The following is a 13547-nucleotide window of genomic DNA, read 5'->3' as shown; positions in this document are numbered from 1 at the left end:
AAAGGAAGAGTGGATTAAATCCCCAAAGAGGCATGAGGGCTGACTTTGTAGTTTATAATCTTCAGGGGACAAGCGTCCCAGTTGTTTACTTTTTAGGGTACATTATTGTAGTGATAAATAAGTTTTACCTTTTCACTTCAGGTGTAGTTCCCTTAGGTGGTCCTGGCTTTACCTGAGGATCTCTGAACGAGCTTCTCATCTTACAAGTATTGGTTTTATCCTCTGTTCCCCATAAGTCACTGAAACTAAAGCTCTCCATCACTGTAGATCATCACATGCTCTCAAAAGTACTGCTCCCCTCAAAGGGACTGCTCCCCTAAACACTCCAAGTTTATGTTTCCATCTTGCCTTTGGCCTCTGACAGTTACATCTACCTTCTTGAAAGCTCAGTCATATATTTGGGGGAAAATTGATATTTTGTTTTATTTTTATAGTAGGAGGAATTTTTTAAGATATTTAATTCATTTTATTCCAGCAATGGAATTCCTATTCAGTATCTTCTTTGAGCTTAGGAGCAACATCTAAGACTTCTTTTGTGTTCCCTCCCATGTTTGTTCCCAAACATAACTGACATGCTTGATTGGCTACAATCTTCTGGGGCTATTGTTTAAGTCTTTCGCGCTACCTCAAACCCAGAGAATTAGAGTCTCCCTCTGGGTGAAAAGAATCCTAGGAATCTGAAGTTTTAAAGCCCCTCAGGCGATCTGAATCCTCACCCAGGCTTGTGGGCCATTGCACTCTTACTGGGAATAGTGCAGGGTTCTCAATACAATCTCGTATATTCTGAGATCGTTAATAGTATTGCTTTCTTCAAATGGGAAGGGCATTTTTAGTATACGTTTTATTTTCTGGACATACTTCCACACTGTCTGGCTAGCTTTAAGTTTTGTTAAATGAAGAATTCAAATTTCAGATCCATTTTCGCATATAGTCTGTTGTCCACAACCATCAGCCACAGTATGTATTCCTGAGGAGCTGAATAGCAAGCAAAAAAATATCTTCTTTGGCACATCTCTTTGAACAAAACCTGGGCATCTGCTGGCCCCTCACTGAAACATGAGGTGGGATTTTGACTGTGGAAGCCCACAGTCCAGAAGCCTGTGGCGCTGGCCCTCTGCACGCCACAGCTGTCCCAGCTTTCCTGGCCGTCCCTGCTCTGTGCAGTTTTCTGCCTCATTCATCATGGCAGTGCTATACTGTGAGGTGATTGGCCACATAATATATTTAGCAGCAAACCTTTCTCTGACTTGGAAAATGCAAATGTTATTCATTAGATGCTGGCTCTGCAGCTGTTACCTTTTCTGAGGCTCCAGCCAGTTTGACTTGACTAAAGATGCCTTGGTGCGAAGGATTCACATGCAATCTTGAGTTACCACACTACAGAGTGATCAGTGAAGCCACCTCATTCCAGAGTTTGGTTATACATTGTGCATGATGTGAAACCCACAAAGAAATGAAGGGTTTTTCATTTTAATTAGGCCATAGATCCTGATCTTGCTATTTTAAGTTAAATTGTAAATTTCGGGTAGAGGGAGGTAATTTCTCATATTGCTTCTCATCTTAACACAGGAGCCTTCATTATGAAATGATCAAAAGATTTGCTATGATGAGAGAGACGTTTAACATCTGTAAGCAAGTAGATTTAATGCTATTAAGTTGCCTTAGTGTGAAGGGGGTCTAAGGACTTTTTTGTTTTTATTTTGCTTTAATCACTTGGCTTCAATCCCTTTAAGATAGCCATAAGGAAAGCTAATTGCTTTCATATCATATCAAGTTCTAAAGTTGTTTTTCCCCAGTAGGTACTGAGTCATTGAGATCAATCCCTCAGGGAAAAAAGAGAGGAAAAAATGGTTAAATGCACAACAATAGGTTTTCAACAAATACTTATTACTTGATCATTTCTGGTGTGTCCTTATTACTTGATACCAATTTCTCCCACCAGGGAGTAAACAAACCTTGGAAACCCAATTGCTTTTTTCTTTCTTCCTTTTCTTCCTTTGATTCATTTCTTTAGGTATTTACTAGGTGCCTTTTATGGAACTGTTCTAGGGACTGAGAATGTGTATATTAGTAATTATATGGATTTTATTTTTAGTGTAAGAGACAGAAAAACCAACACAGATTAGCATTTATTGGTTTTTATCCTGATTGGCTGATTTATCTTTTAAAAGGCTCACTCAGACTGCTGGGTGGAGATTAGATAATAGGGGTGGGGACAGTAGTTAAAACAAGGTCAGGAGATGAGAGATACTGGTAGCTTAGCAGTAGTGGTGATGAGAAATATATAGTTATTTTTCAAATCTGGAGCCTATAGGATTTATTAACAAATTGGTTATAAAGTGTGGAAAGAATGGGGTCAAGGATGATGCCTACATTTTTGGCCTCAGTAAACCAGCCAATGTGGTGGTCATTTACTGAGACAGGAAAAGCAGATTGAGAGTGGAAGGTTGAGGAAATAAGAGAACATGTGATGTTTAGATACCTATTAGACACCCAAATGGAAATATCACCTATGTAATTGGAAATGCAAGTCTGGAGTTAAAGGGAGAAGTCAGGGTAGGTATGTACATGTGGAGCCAACCATCTGTAGGTGATGATTAAAGGCGTGGCAGAGAATGAGATCACCTAGGGACCGAGCATAGATGGAGAAGGGAAGTCTGCAGTCTACTACTGAGTCCTAGAGGCACTCCAATGTTTGGAAGTCAAGAAGAGGAGATCCTGCAAAGGAACACAAGAAGGAGAGAAAAAAGAGAATATTTTGTGAAGGATAGAATGGCCAGCTGTATCAAATGATAGAAGTCAAGTAAGATGAGAACAGAAAATTAGCCACTGGATTTTAACAATGTGGCAGTGGTTATTGGTGTCAGTGGAATGTGTTGAAGACTGGGAGCTCAGGAGGTAGTAACAGCTGTATCTAAGATGACTCTTTTTAGCAGTCTTGCTGTTAAGAGGAGCAGAGAAAAGGAGCCATAACGGTAGGAAATATGAGGGCAAGGGAGGGCTTTTTTGTTTAACACCGTTCAACCTGTATAACAGAATAGAGGACACAGAATATGGGCACAGATGCTAGTAACCTGGTAGACATGATGCTAGGATAAAGTTCTCTTTGGATTGCTTCTGTTTCCTCAGTGAAATGAGACACAAAATCATGAGCTGAGAGTGAGGAGAAGGGGAGAGAGGACATTGTAAATTTGAAAAGCAATGACAAGATGTGAAGTAAACATTTTGGAGAGCATGCTGCCTAGGATTTCAGATATTTTCAGACTCTGAGATAAAAGTGTGATCTCAGAAATACCAAGTATTCCTATGGATGTTCTGCTAAAAGGAACCAAAATAGGAATCATTCAGGCCAAAAATCATTAAGGATAACCAGAGTGCTGCTCTGATTTGTTCAGGGTAGGTATAAAAGTCACTTGATAAATTTCAATTTTTAAATGTTTTGAATAGCTAATATACACCTATAACCTGATATATAGTTAATATATTTCAAAATACAAAAGGAATAAATGTGTAAGCAATGAAGAGTCTTATTCCCTGGATCTCCCGTCATCTAATTTCTTTTTTTTGGGGGGGGAACGTATCAGGAAATACACTTGCTTGTGTCTCCTTCCAGAAATATTTTATTGATCCTTTCCCCGCCCCTCCCCATCCTAGTTCTTTTTTTTTTCCTTTTATTTTTTTCTTTCATGAGCTAATTATATTGGACTTCTTTATTTCCACTTTTATTTTAGATTCAGGGAGTACATGTGCAGGTTTGTTACATGGGTATATTGCATGGCACTGAGGTTTAGGGTATAAGTGATTCCATCATCCAGGTACTAAGCATAGGTAGTTTGTCAGCCCTTGCCCCCTTCCCTCTCTCCTGCCTCTAGAGTCCCCAGTGTCTGCTGTTCCCATATTTATGTCAGTGTATACCCAGTGCTTACCACCCACTGGTAAATGAGAACATGTGGTATTTGGTTTTCTGTTCCTGCGTTAATTTACTTAGGATAATGGCCTCCAGCTGCATCCATGTTGCTGCAGAGGACATGGTTTCATTTTTTTTTTATGGCTGTGTAGTATTTCATGGTGTCTGTGTACCATATTTTCTGTATCCAATTCACCATTGTTAGGTTGATTCCATGTCTTTGCTATGGTGAGTAGTGCTGCGGTGAACATTGAGTGCATATGTCTTTTTGGTAGAATATTTTATTTTATTTTCGGCATGTACCTAATAATGGGATTGCCAAATCAAATGGTAGCTCTGTTTTAAGTTATTTGAGAGATCTCCAAACTGCTTTCCACAGTGGCTGAATTAATTTACATTCTTACCAACAGTGTATAAGCATTTCCTTATCTCTGCAGCCTTGCCAGCATCTGTTATTGTTTGACTTTTTAATAATAGCCATTCTGACTGGTGTGAGATGGTATCTCATTGTGGTTTTTATTTGCATTTCTCTGATGATTACGGATGTTGAGCATTTTTTCCTATATTGGTTGACTGCTTGTATGTCTTTTGAGAAGTATCTGTTCATGTCTTTTGCTCATTTTTTAGTGGGGGTATTTGGTTTTCGCTTGTTGAATTAAGTTCCGTACAGATTTTGGGTGTTAGACCTTTGTCGGATGCGTAGTTTGTGAATATTTTCTCCCATTCTGTAGATTGTCTGTTTACCCTGTTGATGGTTTTTAGTTTAATTAGGGTCTCACTTGTCAATTTTTGGTTTTGTTGCAACTGCTTTTGAGGACTTAGTCATAAATTCTGAAGGCCGATGTCCAGAATAGCATCTCCTAGGTTTTCAAATTGATCCATTTTTTAAAAGCTAAATACATGCTAAGAAGTTTTTTAAAAATAATTAGCAACCCAATTAAATCATTTTTTAGATGTTTTAAAGAATATTCTTTTTTCCTCTTTAATTTATATAAAAATAATTTCTAAAAAGCAAGAAAGAACGTCTCTTTTAATACTTCATGTTGGCAGCCATCTGGCAAGAATTGTAAAAAAATATGTATCTTTAACAAGGTTTTTTTTCTTTTTTTGTCTTCACAGCTGATCTTGCATCTTTAATGGATAAAACATTTGAGAGAAAGTTGCCTGTTAGTTCTTTAACAATATCACGGGTAAGAAAATTTTAACATATATATTTTCCAAGAACAAGGAAGAAAGCCAGAAAGGCCCTTCATGTAGATGAGGCTGTGTAAATAAAAAATAGTTTGCCTAGGAAATATTTTTTGAGAGTATGGTATGTTTTTATAGTTACTAATAGATATTTTATAGTGTAATAGCAAATTTCCTTGGCTGAAATAAAAGGTAATACATTTACCGGATTCTGATATCAGTAATCAGTTTTGTGTATCTGATTTATTTTTTCCAGGATATGACATTCTGCTGTATGATACCATCAGTTTTTTTAAGTTGATACATCCTTCAAAGTAATGATATTTACCCGTTAGTATTGGAAATGTTTTTGGTAGCCAAGAAAGTCTGTAAAGGAATGGATATTAATGTTAAAGTTAAACTGCAGCAGAGTGATGGGTGGAAGAATAATGTTAGGTTAGGAATCAGGAATAGTAACCATTACTGAGCACCTTCTATGCCAGTTTTGAATGTATTAGTTCCTTAACATACATTATTTTTTTAATTCTCACTGCTCCCTATGCAATAAGCAGTCTATGTAAGACATGGTTTAATAACTTTCCCAAGTTTACACAGCTTGTAAGCATGGAAAAACTGAGATTCAAACCCAGATATCTAGGTTCTCTTCTGTTGCCTGCTTCGAATATATCTGGGCTTGTCTTTATCATGAATTCACTTTATGACATTGGGCAATGAGACCCCTCTCAATTTTCTCATTTTCAGCATGGGTACGGTTGCATCTTCCTCCCAGGGAATAATGGGATGCTAAAATGAGATTTTAGCTGTGAAAACTTTTTACAGAAATTAATGGTACCATAAAATTTAAAATATTGTTAAATATGGAAGAGAGAGAGGAAAGAAATTACCTTTCTTTTGAATCCTGGTCCTTTCTTTCTGCCTTTTAGTTGAGAAATAATTTTACTGGTCATAAGTTACATTTAATAGACTCATAATTGGCATATTGGAGGAGAATGGAAAGGCCATTTTTCATCCCTTACATGATGGGTAAAACTTCTGTATGCCATGATACCTGGTATTTATTTAGGTAGTACTTCAAGGTTTACAGTTTTTATGTACGTTTTCTCATTGGTGCCTTATACTCTTCGAGGCCAGTGCCTTTATCCTATTTATGCAGATGGAGCAACCAAGTCCCAGAGGGGCTATGCCATCTGTTTATGCCATACAGCAAACAATCAGAGCTGTTTCTCAAGCTCAGGTTCCGTGTTTGAACCACATTTTATATGCCCTTAATGGATTTCTAAGTCAAGTCCAGAAGTGCTAGGCATTTTTAGAAAGTCTCCCTCTTTTTACTCTCCTCTCTTTCTTTTATGAGGTTTTCGTTATATTCACAACATGCATTGTCTTCTACACTTTTTTTTCTTTTTTGCCTCTGAGTCTCTATTTTAGAATAGAATCTCTGTTTGGAATAATCCTTTTTATTTGTTTATTTGGACCATAGTTAATGAGCATACTCAGAGATTTTATGGTTTGAAGGGAGAGTTTGTTGGTAAAGGAATCATAGGTTTACTGTTGCATAGCAGAGCTTAAATCAAAGTAGGAAAAATGGTTGCAAGACTGAGTTCTCTAAATTTAGATGTTTATATTCTGGGCAATAGTTTTTTAGCCATCAGAGTCTTCATTTTTTCAGCCATATGTTCCCATGTTGGAACATAAAAAAAATAATATCAGGGTTTAAAGATAAAGGAAAAAATAGGTAACTAGTTATAATCAGTGGAACACTCTCCTTGTTCTGAGCAAGGTTCATGTTTGGCTTTCAATCCATTTTCTGATCAAGGTTATTCTACACATAGAAAAAGAGAAGCCATTGTATATTCTTTGTTTGCATTAGCATAAAGGGGTTTCAAGGATGGAGCTATACCATTTGAACATTGTTCCACTAAGCATCACCATCGTTCCAATAAAATGGGTGTCCGGTGTTTTCTAAGGTCAATATGTGATCTAGGCCCTAGGCCAAATATATGACATAATTTATGTTCAACCAAAGGTTTCTTTTTCTGTCTTTTAGCTTATAGACAACATTTCCTCTCGGGAAGAGATAGATCATGCAGAGTATTACCTTTACAAGTAAGTTTTACATTTGATTTGGCTATGTACTCTGTGATTTCACACCCCTTTTTTACATAAAAGTTGGTATATGTTATGTATAATTTTGACACCTTCTAAGTTTATATTTTAAAGATCTTTTCATATGAGTATAGAGAGAGTTTCCAATTTTTTATAACTGCATTTTATTCCATACTGTGAGATTATTATTTAAACCAGTTCCCTTCTTATGGACCTCTAGGTTGTTCTCTTTTTTGAATTGTATACAATGTTATAATTGATAACCTTGTACATATGTAATTTTTCACCTAATTTTCATGAGTATATATATTTATAGTTTTAATCGCTATTGACAAATTGCTTTCTGTTGAAGTTTTTACATTCCCACTAGCAAGGTATGAGAGACATGTATTTTTACAGCTTGGCCAATAGTTAGGTGTTTTCACATGTTTGCATTTTTTTGCCAATCTGATAGGTGAAAATTTATACACACACACACACAAGTTGAGTATCTCTTATCTAAGATGCTTGAAACCAGAGTGTTTCAGATTTTGGATTTTTTTAGATTTTTGAATATTTGCATTATACTTACTGTTTGAGTACCTCTAATTCGAAAATCCACAATGCTCCAATGAGCATTTCCTTTGAACATCATGTTGGTGGTCAAAAAATTGTGGATTTTGGAACTTTTCAAATTAGAGATACTCAATCTGTATGTATATCTCTTCTCTCCTTTTTTTTTTTTTTACAGGTGGAATTTTACCTGATGTGAACTGTTATGTACCTGTTTTCATTTAACACTGTTTTAAAACCTTTTCTACATTACCACATTTACTTCATTCTTTCTCACAGCTGCTAACAATTCCGTTGTGAACTACCCACAAAACTCAGCCATGTGTACAAAAAGTACAACATCATTTATGGTAGCAAAAGACTGAAACAACCTAATGCACATTAAATAAAGAACTGGTCAAACAAGTATCTGTCAGAATTGTACCTTACAACTAAATTTTTATTGTGATTTCAGTTTTAAAAATCTGATTTGTGATTTGTTCCAGTTCCTATGTTCCAAAAATAGACTCAGATTGAAATTTTAAATGTTTCCAGTAAGCATTGCATTAGAGTTTCCTGTTTGATCTTGCTTGTTTTGATCAAGAGAATTTATAATTATTTCTGTCTAGATGCATTTTTATTTTTTTGTTGTTGTTGTTGTTTTGGGGGGTTTTTTGGGGAGTAGTTTTTTTCTAGATGCATTTTTTAAAGCTTACTGTATTTTAGTGAAAATGTGTTCATTTTTCTCTGATTTTGCTAAATAATAATGAGGCTTCTTTTTTTTTTTAATTTCTGAATTGGGTAGATGCTACCACTTTTTGGGTATTTTCTATTTAAATGTAAACCGCAAGTAGGCTAGATTCCACACCTTTAAAAAACATTTATTTTAAATCTCAGATTGGCTTTAACAATGTCCTAAGTTGAAATTTTAGGTCCTAACTTAGTTGCAAGTCATCTTAGTTGTGAGTGCCCTCTTGTACTTCATTAGGATAAAGATAAACGAACCCCTTGATGAGAGGTGGCCCTGCCTTCCTTTAGTGGCTCTTTGGGACTGTAGGGCTGCTTTGGTAGTTACTTTTTGTCTGTGGTGAAGGGTGTATTTGGGCTGGCATCTGGCCAGTTCTCATATTTTTATTTATAGCAAAATGCAGAACATAGTTTCAATTTCTAAATATAAACTGTTTTTTAGAATTTCATCCTGTGAGATACAGTGCCATAGTGTTGGGAGAAGTATGTTCCAAATTCATAAGTACTTCTGCAGCATATAATTGATTTCAGTGACTCAGCATTTCAACAAGTATTTACTGAGCACCTATTATGGCGCAGGCCCTTTCCTGGGTGCTGGATATCTAATGTTGAATAAGTGAGACATTCTCCAAGTATTACTGAAAAGTTGAAATTCTGTTTTTAAGACCTGCTATGATTAATTCTTCACATGATGTTCAGTTTTGTGTGGCCTGGGGTATAACTGAAAGTTTCGAAAGATCACTACATCCTATTTCCATATAGATCAAATAAAAGACTCTTGTCCATCATAAATCTGAGCCACTGTTTAATTGGACATCCCATTTTTTGCTTTAATCAAAACTAGTTCTTTAGCTATGATTTATCATTTATCTTAGTTCTTTCTCCTCCCTTCCATTACCAAGAAAATTGACTCTCTTTTTATCAGCTTTTTTTTTTTTTTTAAGACAGAAATGTTTGTATGACTTCATGTGCTTGTATATATATGAGACTAGGTAGAACTCTACAAAGCTGCGTCGGAACAGTGGAGATTGGCTGGGTTCTTTCATTAGCTAAGTGCCTCACTCTTGCTTTCCACCCTTAGCGAATATACAGAACATACTTATGCCTTAGCAAAATTAAAATTTACAAGTTATAAACTCTTGGGGTTTATCTCAAGTAATCAAAATCAGGGATGTTAATCCTGAAGACACCAAGGACTTACTGCTGTGTAATATTTCTACCAGTTAGGCCTTCAATCGTTATGATGCCTAACATCTCCTCATGGGATGACTTTAGACATCTCGGAGCAAACTTACAATTCCAGGTCTAAGGTGAGGAAATGAAAAAGGAACTTCTTAATTTTAGACAACTCACAGCTTGCAGGCCTGGGGTTAGGATTTCTCAGTCCTTAAGCAGTACCGTCTTTAACAGTGAAGCCCACAGGAGAACTTTTGCATTGGTTCACCTCTTTCTCTGACATAACCTGTGAACACCAGGCTCTACTAGCAGGAGTATAGCTGCCACATCTTCTCCTCTTCTAATGATCAAATTTCCGCAATTATTATGTAAAGTCTAGAGCCAAAGAAGTTTAGAAGCCTTGAATGATCAGTGAAGAGCTGTTTGAGCTTCTGCCATTGCATCAGGCACACAAGTAAACAGTTCCAAGTTCCAGCAGCTCAGGGTGCTGCTGGTACCTGCCAGCTTATTGTCACCCTATCATCCCAGCAGAAGATTTCAAGTTTTGAGTCTCCGAAAGTACATAGGCTTAAATGTTTAGGGACTTCAACATTAAAGGGACCTTTTAAGGAGAGATAGAAAGGCTGCTATTCAGACAGCAGGCAGGAGAACAAATTTCTAAGTACTTTTATTTGGGCCGTGGTCTATTCTCTGGGAGCTAACAATCCTATGATCAACTTTTGCCTTCTATTTATAAATAAAAAATGAAAACACCAAGGAAAGGGTGAAGTTCTAACCAAAGAATAGTGTGAACTAAAAATGATTAAGGCAATACCAGCAACTATATTCATTGGCAAAAAAAGAAGAAGAAAAAAAAAAAAACTGGTAATAACTATATAAAAGGAAAATAAACCAAAAACCAAGAGTAAAAGTGATTAAAATAGCAACAAGGTTAAAACAAAGTAAAATAAACAAAATAAGGAAACAAGGCATACTGTTGGGCTGTGACAAATAAAGAAAACTTAAATAAGATAATAAAAAATAAATACAGTAAAATGAAATAAGGATTTGAGCCAGGGACTTTATACGATATGTATAGTTTAAGCTGGGAGGTTGGGAAAATCTCTTGCACAGATATTACTAGCAGGCTAAATGGTAAACCTCTTTATGAGTGGTTTTCAAGCTGTCTTCTGAGAAGCCCTGGAGCTAGTTTCTTATAGGCCCTCTAGGGTGTGGCTTGGGGGAAGAATAGGTCTGGAGAGAGGCCAGACCATGCTGCCACAGGCCATTTGCTTTTGCTTCGGTTTCTGCCAGAGAAACTGTGCCTCCAGCTGCCTTATCGGAGTCTACAGAGAAAATTCAGAGAGGACTGTGAACTTGCATAAGAATAAAATTATATTTTTATTTTCACTAACCTCAATAATATTTAGCATTTCTTTCACTTATGAATGTAGGCAGCAGATGACTATAATATTAACAGCATCTGTGTCTTTCTTGCCAATAAAAATCATTGACTTTTTCATATCACATTACATTTGTTAACAGATATCATCACTGCTTAGAAATTATGTTAGTAATTAAACCTACCGCTAGCTAGTGTTATTTCATGCATTAATAAAGCAGCACATATGTTACCATATCCCAAGGATTTCTTAATATCTTGATAAATGTATTTCAATATAATTGGTTTCTGTTGTAAGAAACTAATTCTGAGAAGCCTTCATCAGACTGCCAGAGGGTTCAAGACAAAAAATTGTTAGGAACCCTGCTGTGAGATCTTGTTTGAAAAGTAGGTTCTTTTGCTTAGACTTATTTTTATTTCTACCCTCAGGTTTTTTGGGTTTTAAGTACTCTAGGTCTTTGTTTTCTCTTCTTTACAAAGAAGACTTTCTTAGTTTAGACCTTACCAAGTAAGACAAGCATATAATTGATAGGTTTTCTGTCTTCACAATGAAAATTTAGATACAGCCAGTCTCCCAAGTTTCCCTACAACACCGGAAAAAAGGTGTGGTGAGGAGTGAGAAGATTTGGACAGGCCCTGAGATGCTACCTGTCAGAAGACCAGCGCTGGCAGGGGTCTAGGCAGGAACATTTCCGCTTTATTTTGGTATCACCATCACCCAGTCCTTGGTGAGGTGAGAAGTCATGCTGTTTCCCAGCGGTAGCAGCAAAGGTTCTGTGACGCAGAAAAGAGAGGTAAGAGAACAGCTCAGCTAACAGCTGCTGACAGGAAATGTCTGTTCAGTGGGCATAAAAAGACTGCATTTATTTTTTATATTTGTTTAAAAGAATTTTTATATCCCATGTTAATTTTAAAAACAGTTGAGCAAAATACTTTCTTTTTCTGGGCAAAGGATTAATTTCTACTTCCTATCCACATGCCCTCTCGTTAATATTTGGAAGAGAAAAGGGTTCCTACCTTTGCTTTACTGTAAACTTAGAGCATTCCTAAGAATTAGGTTTGCATCTTTATTTTACTGATGCAGAGACTAAAACATAGAGATTGGCTGAGCACACGCAACATAGAGACTGAGTATAAGCCACTGCCTGTCCTGAGAGAGAAACCACAAGGATCAGATGTGAGCAGTGGGGCAGTGCTATAAAAACAATGCAGTGCTGTCTCAGTGCAAGGTTTTATTGTTAAGGATCCCAGATGGGGCTACAATTTCTTTATAGGAAACTAAGGCAGAAGAAATTCCAGAGAGACCAGGCTTAGCTGTTCCTCTGCAAGAGATCCCCTTTTAAAAGGGATCTGTCTGCCTGGAGTCAGTTATGGTGAGTGTATGTAGAGTTTTATACAATGGGAACTTTTTCCTTTTTCATCTTGTAGAGAGCATCTTTCCTGGGCCACCTAGTCTGTAGTTCTGAGCTTTCCCCCCATAACCTCCAAGTCCACATGCCCAGTGTATACTGCCCAAATGCAGACAAGTGAACCTTGGGGCGGGCTCTATGTCTCCATTTTCAGGAGATAAAACAGCATGTTACTGGTAAAATTGTGCCATTGGCAAAAACCATTATTTTCATGGTTATGACAAGCTTTAACCATTCTTGTGTTAGTATTTGATGACTGCATTGCTAAAATGCAAACTCAAGCCATAAAAATTTCTTCTTTCCACTTAGTGTCCTCATCTTCCCTGAGGATATTTGCAAATTGCATTTTTAAAGGCTTACATAGGCCTTCGAATCATGTTGGGACCATGGTAGTTTAGAGATGTATGAAATTAAACTTGCTCCTTCTACTATCAGGGTGTCAATAATCAGAACTGATAATTTGATCTGCAACATAACAGTCATTCCTGAAGGATAAGTCATAGAAATTTCTAACATATATAACATATACTCTTTATATAAAGAATGTAAATTTTTTTTTAGGCCAGGCACAGCGTCTCATGCCTGTAATCCCAGCACTTGGGGCAGACGGATGGCTTGAGCACAGGGGTTTAATACCAGCCTGGGCAACATAACAAACCTTATCTCTATAAAAAGATACGAAAAATTAGCCGGGTGTGGTGGCGCATACCTGTAGTCCAAACTACCTGGGAGACTGAGGTGGGAAGATCACCTGAGCTTGGGAGGTCGAGGCCGCAGTGAACCGAGATCACACCACTGTACTCCAGCCTAGGTGACAGAGTGAGACCCCTGTCTCAAAAAAAAAAAAAAAAAAGAATATAGCATTCTTTTAAAGCAGCCTTTTGGTTTTTAGCAAACATGTAGGGAATGCTGAATCGTTATACAATAAGAAAAGACTGTTGGAAAGCTCAGTGGAAGGTGAGTTTTTCTCAGAATACAGCTGTCAATGTTGCTATGGAGAGTGGCATGCCACCCAGTAAGAAAGGAAGTTCAGGTTGCGTGGCAAGCTGTGTACTGCCAACACATTCATCCATGCTGTACGTGGGTCTCAAGCATCTTTCACTAT

The 13547-nt window shown here is 36.9% G+C and overlaps 1 protein-coding gene across 2 annotated transcripts in view; it reads left to right on the top strand.

Annotated features, from left to right (window-relative positions):
* Positions 1–13547, top strand: part of MRPS27 (mitochondrial ribosomal protein S27) — a 100741-nt gene that overhangs the window by 17401 nt on the left and 69793 nt on the right. For both annotated transcript variants that reach the window (XM_054489902.2, XM_054489903.2), the window contains exons 3-4: positions 5027–5097; positions 7140–7198. In XM_054489902.2, coding sequence (XP_054345877.1) covers positions 5027–5097; positions 7140–7198 — 130 coding nt within the window. The remainder of the gene's footprint in view (positions 1–5026; positions 5098–7139; positions 7199–13547) is intronic.

The sequence above is a fragment of the Pongo pygmaeus genome, chromosome 4 (assembly GCF_028885625.2).
Source record: "Pongo pygmaeus isolate AG05252 chromosome 4, NHGRI_mPonPyg2-v2.0_pri, whole genome shotgun sequence".
Classification (NCBI taxonomy): Eukaryota; Metazoa; Chordata; class Mammalia; order Primates; family Hominidae; genus Pongo; species Pongo pygmaeus.
This window is presented reverse-complemented; position numbering and strand designations above follow the sequence as displayed.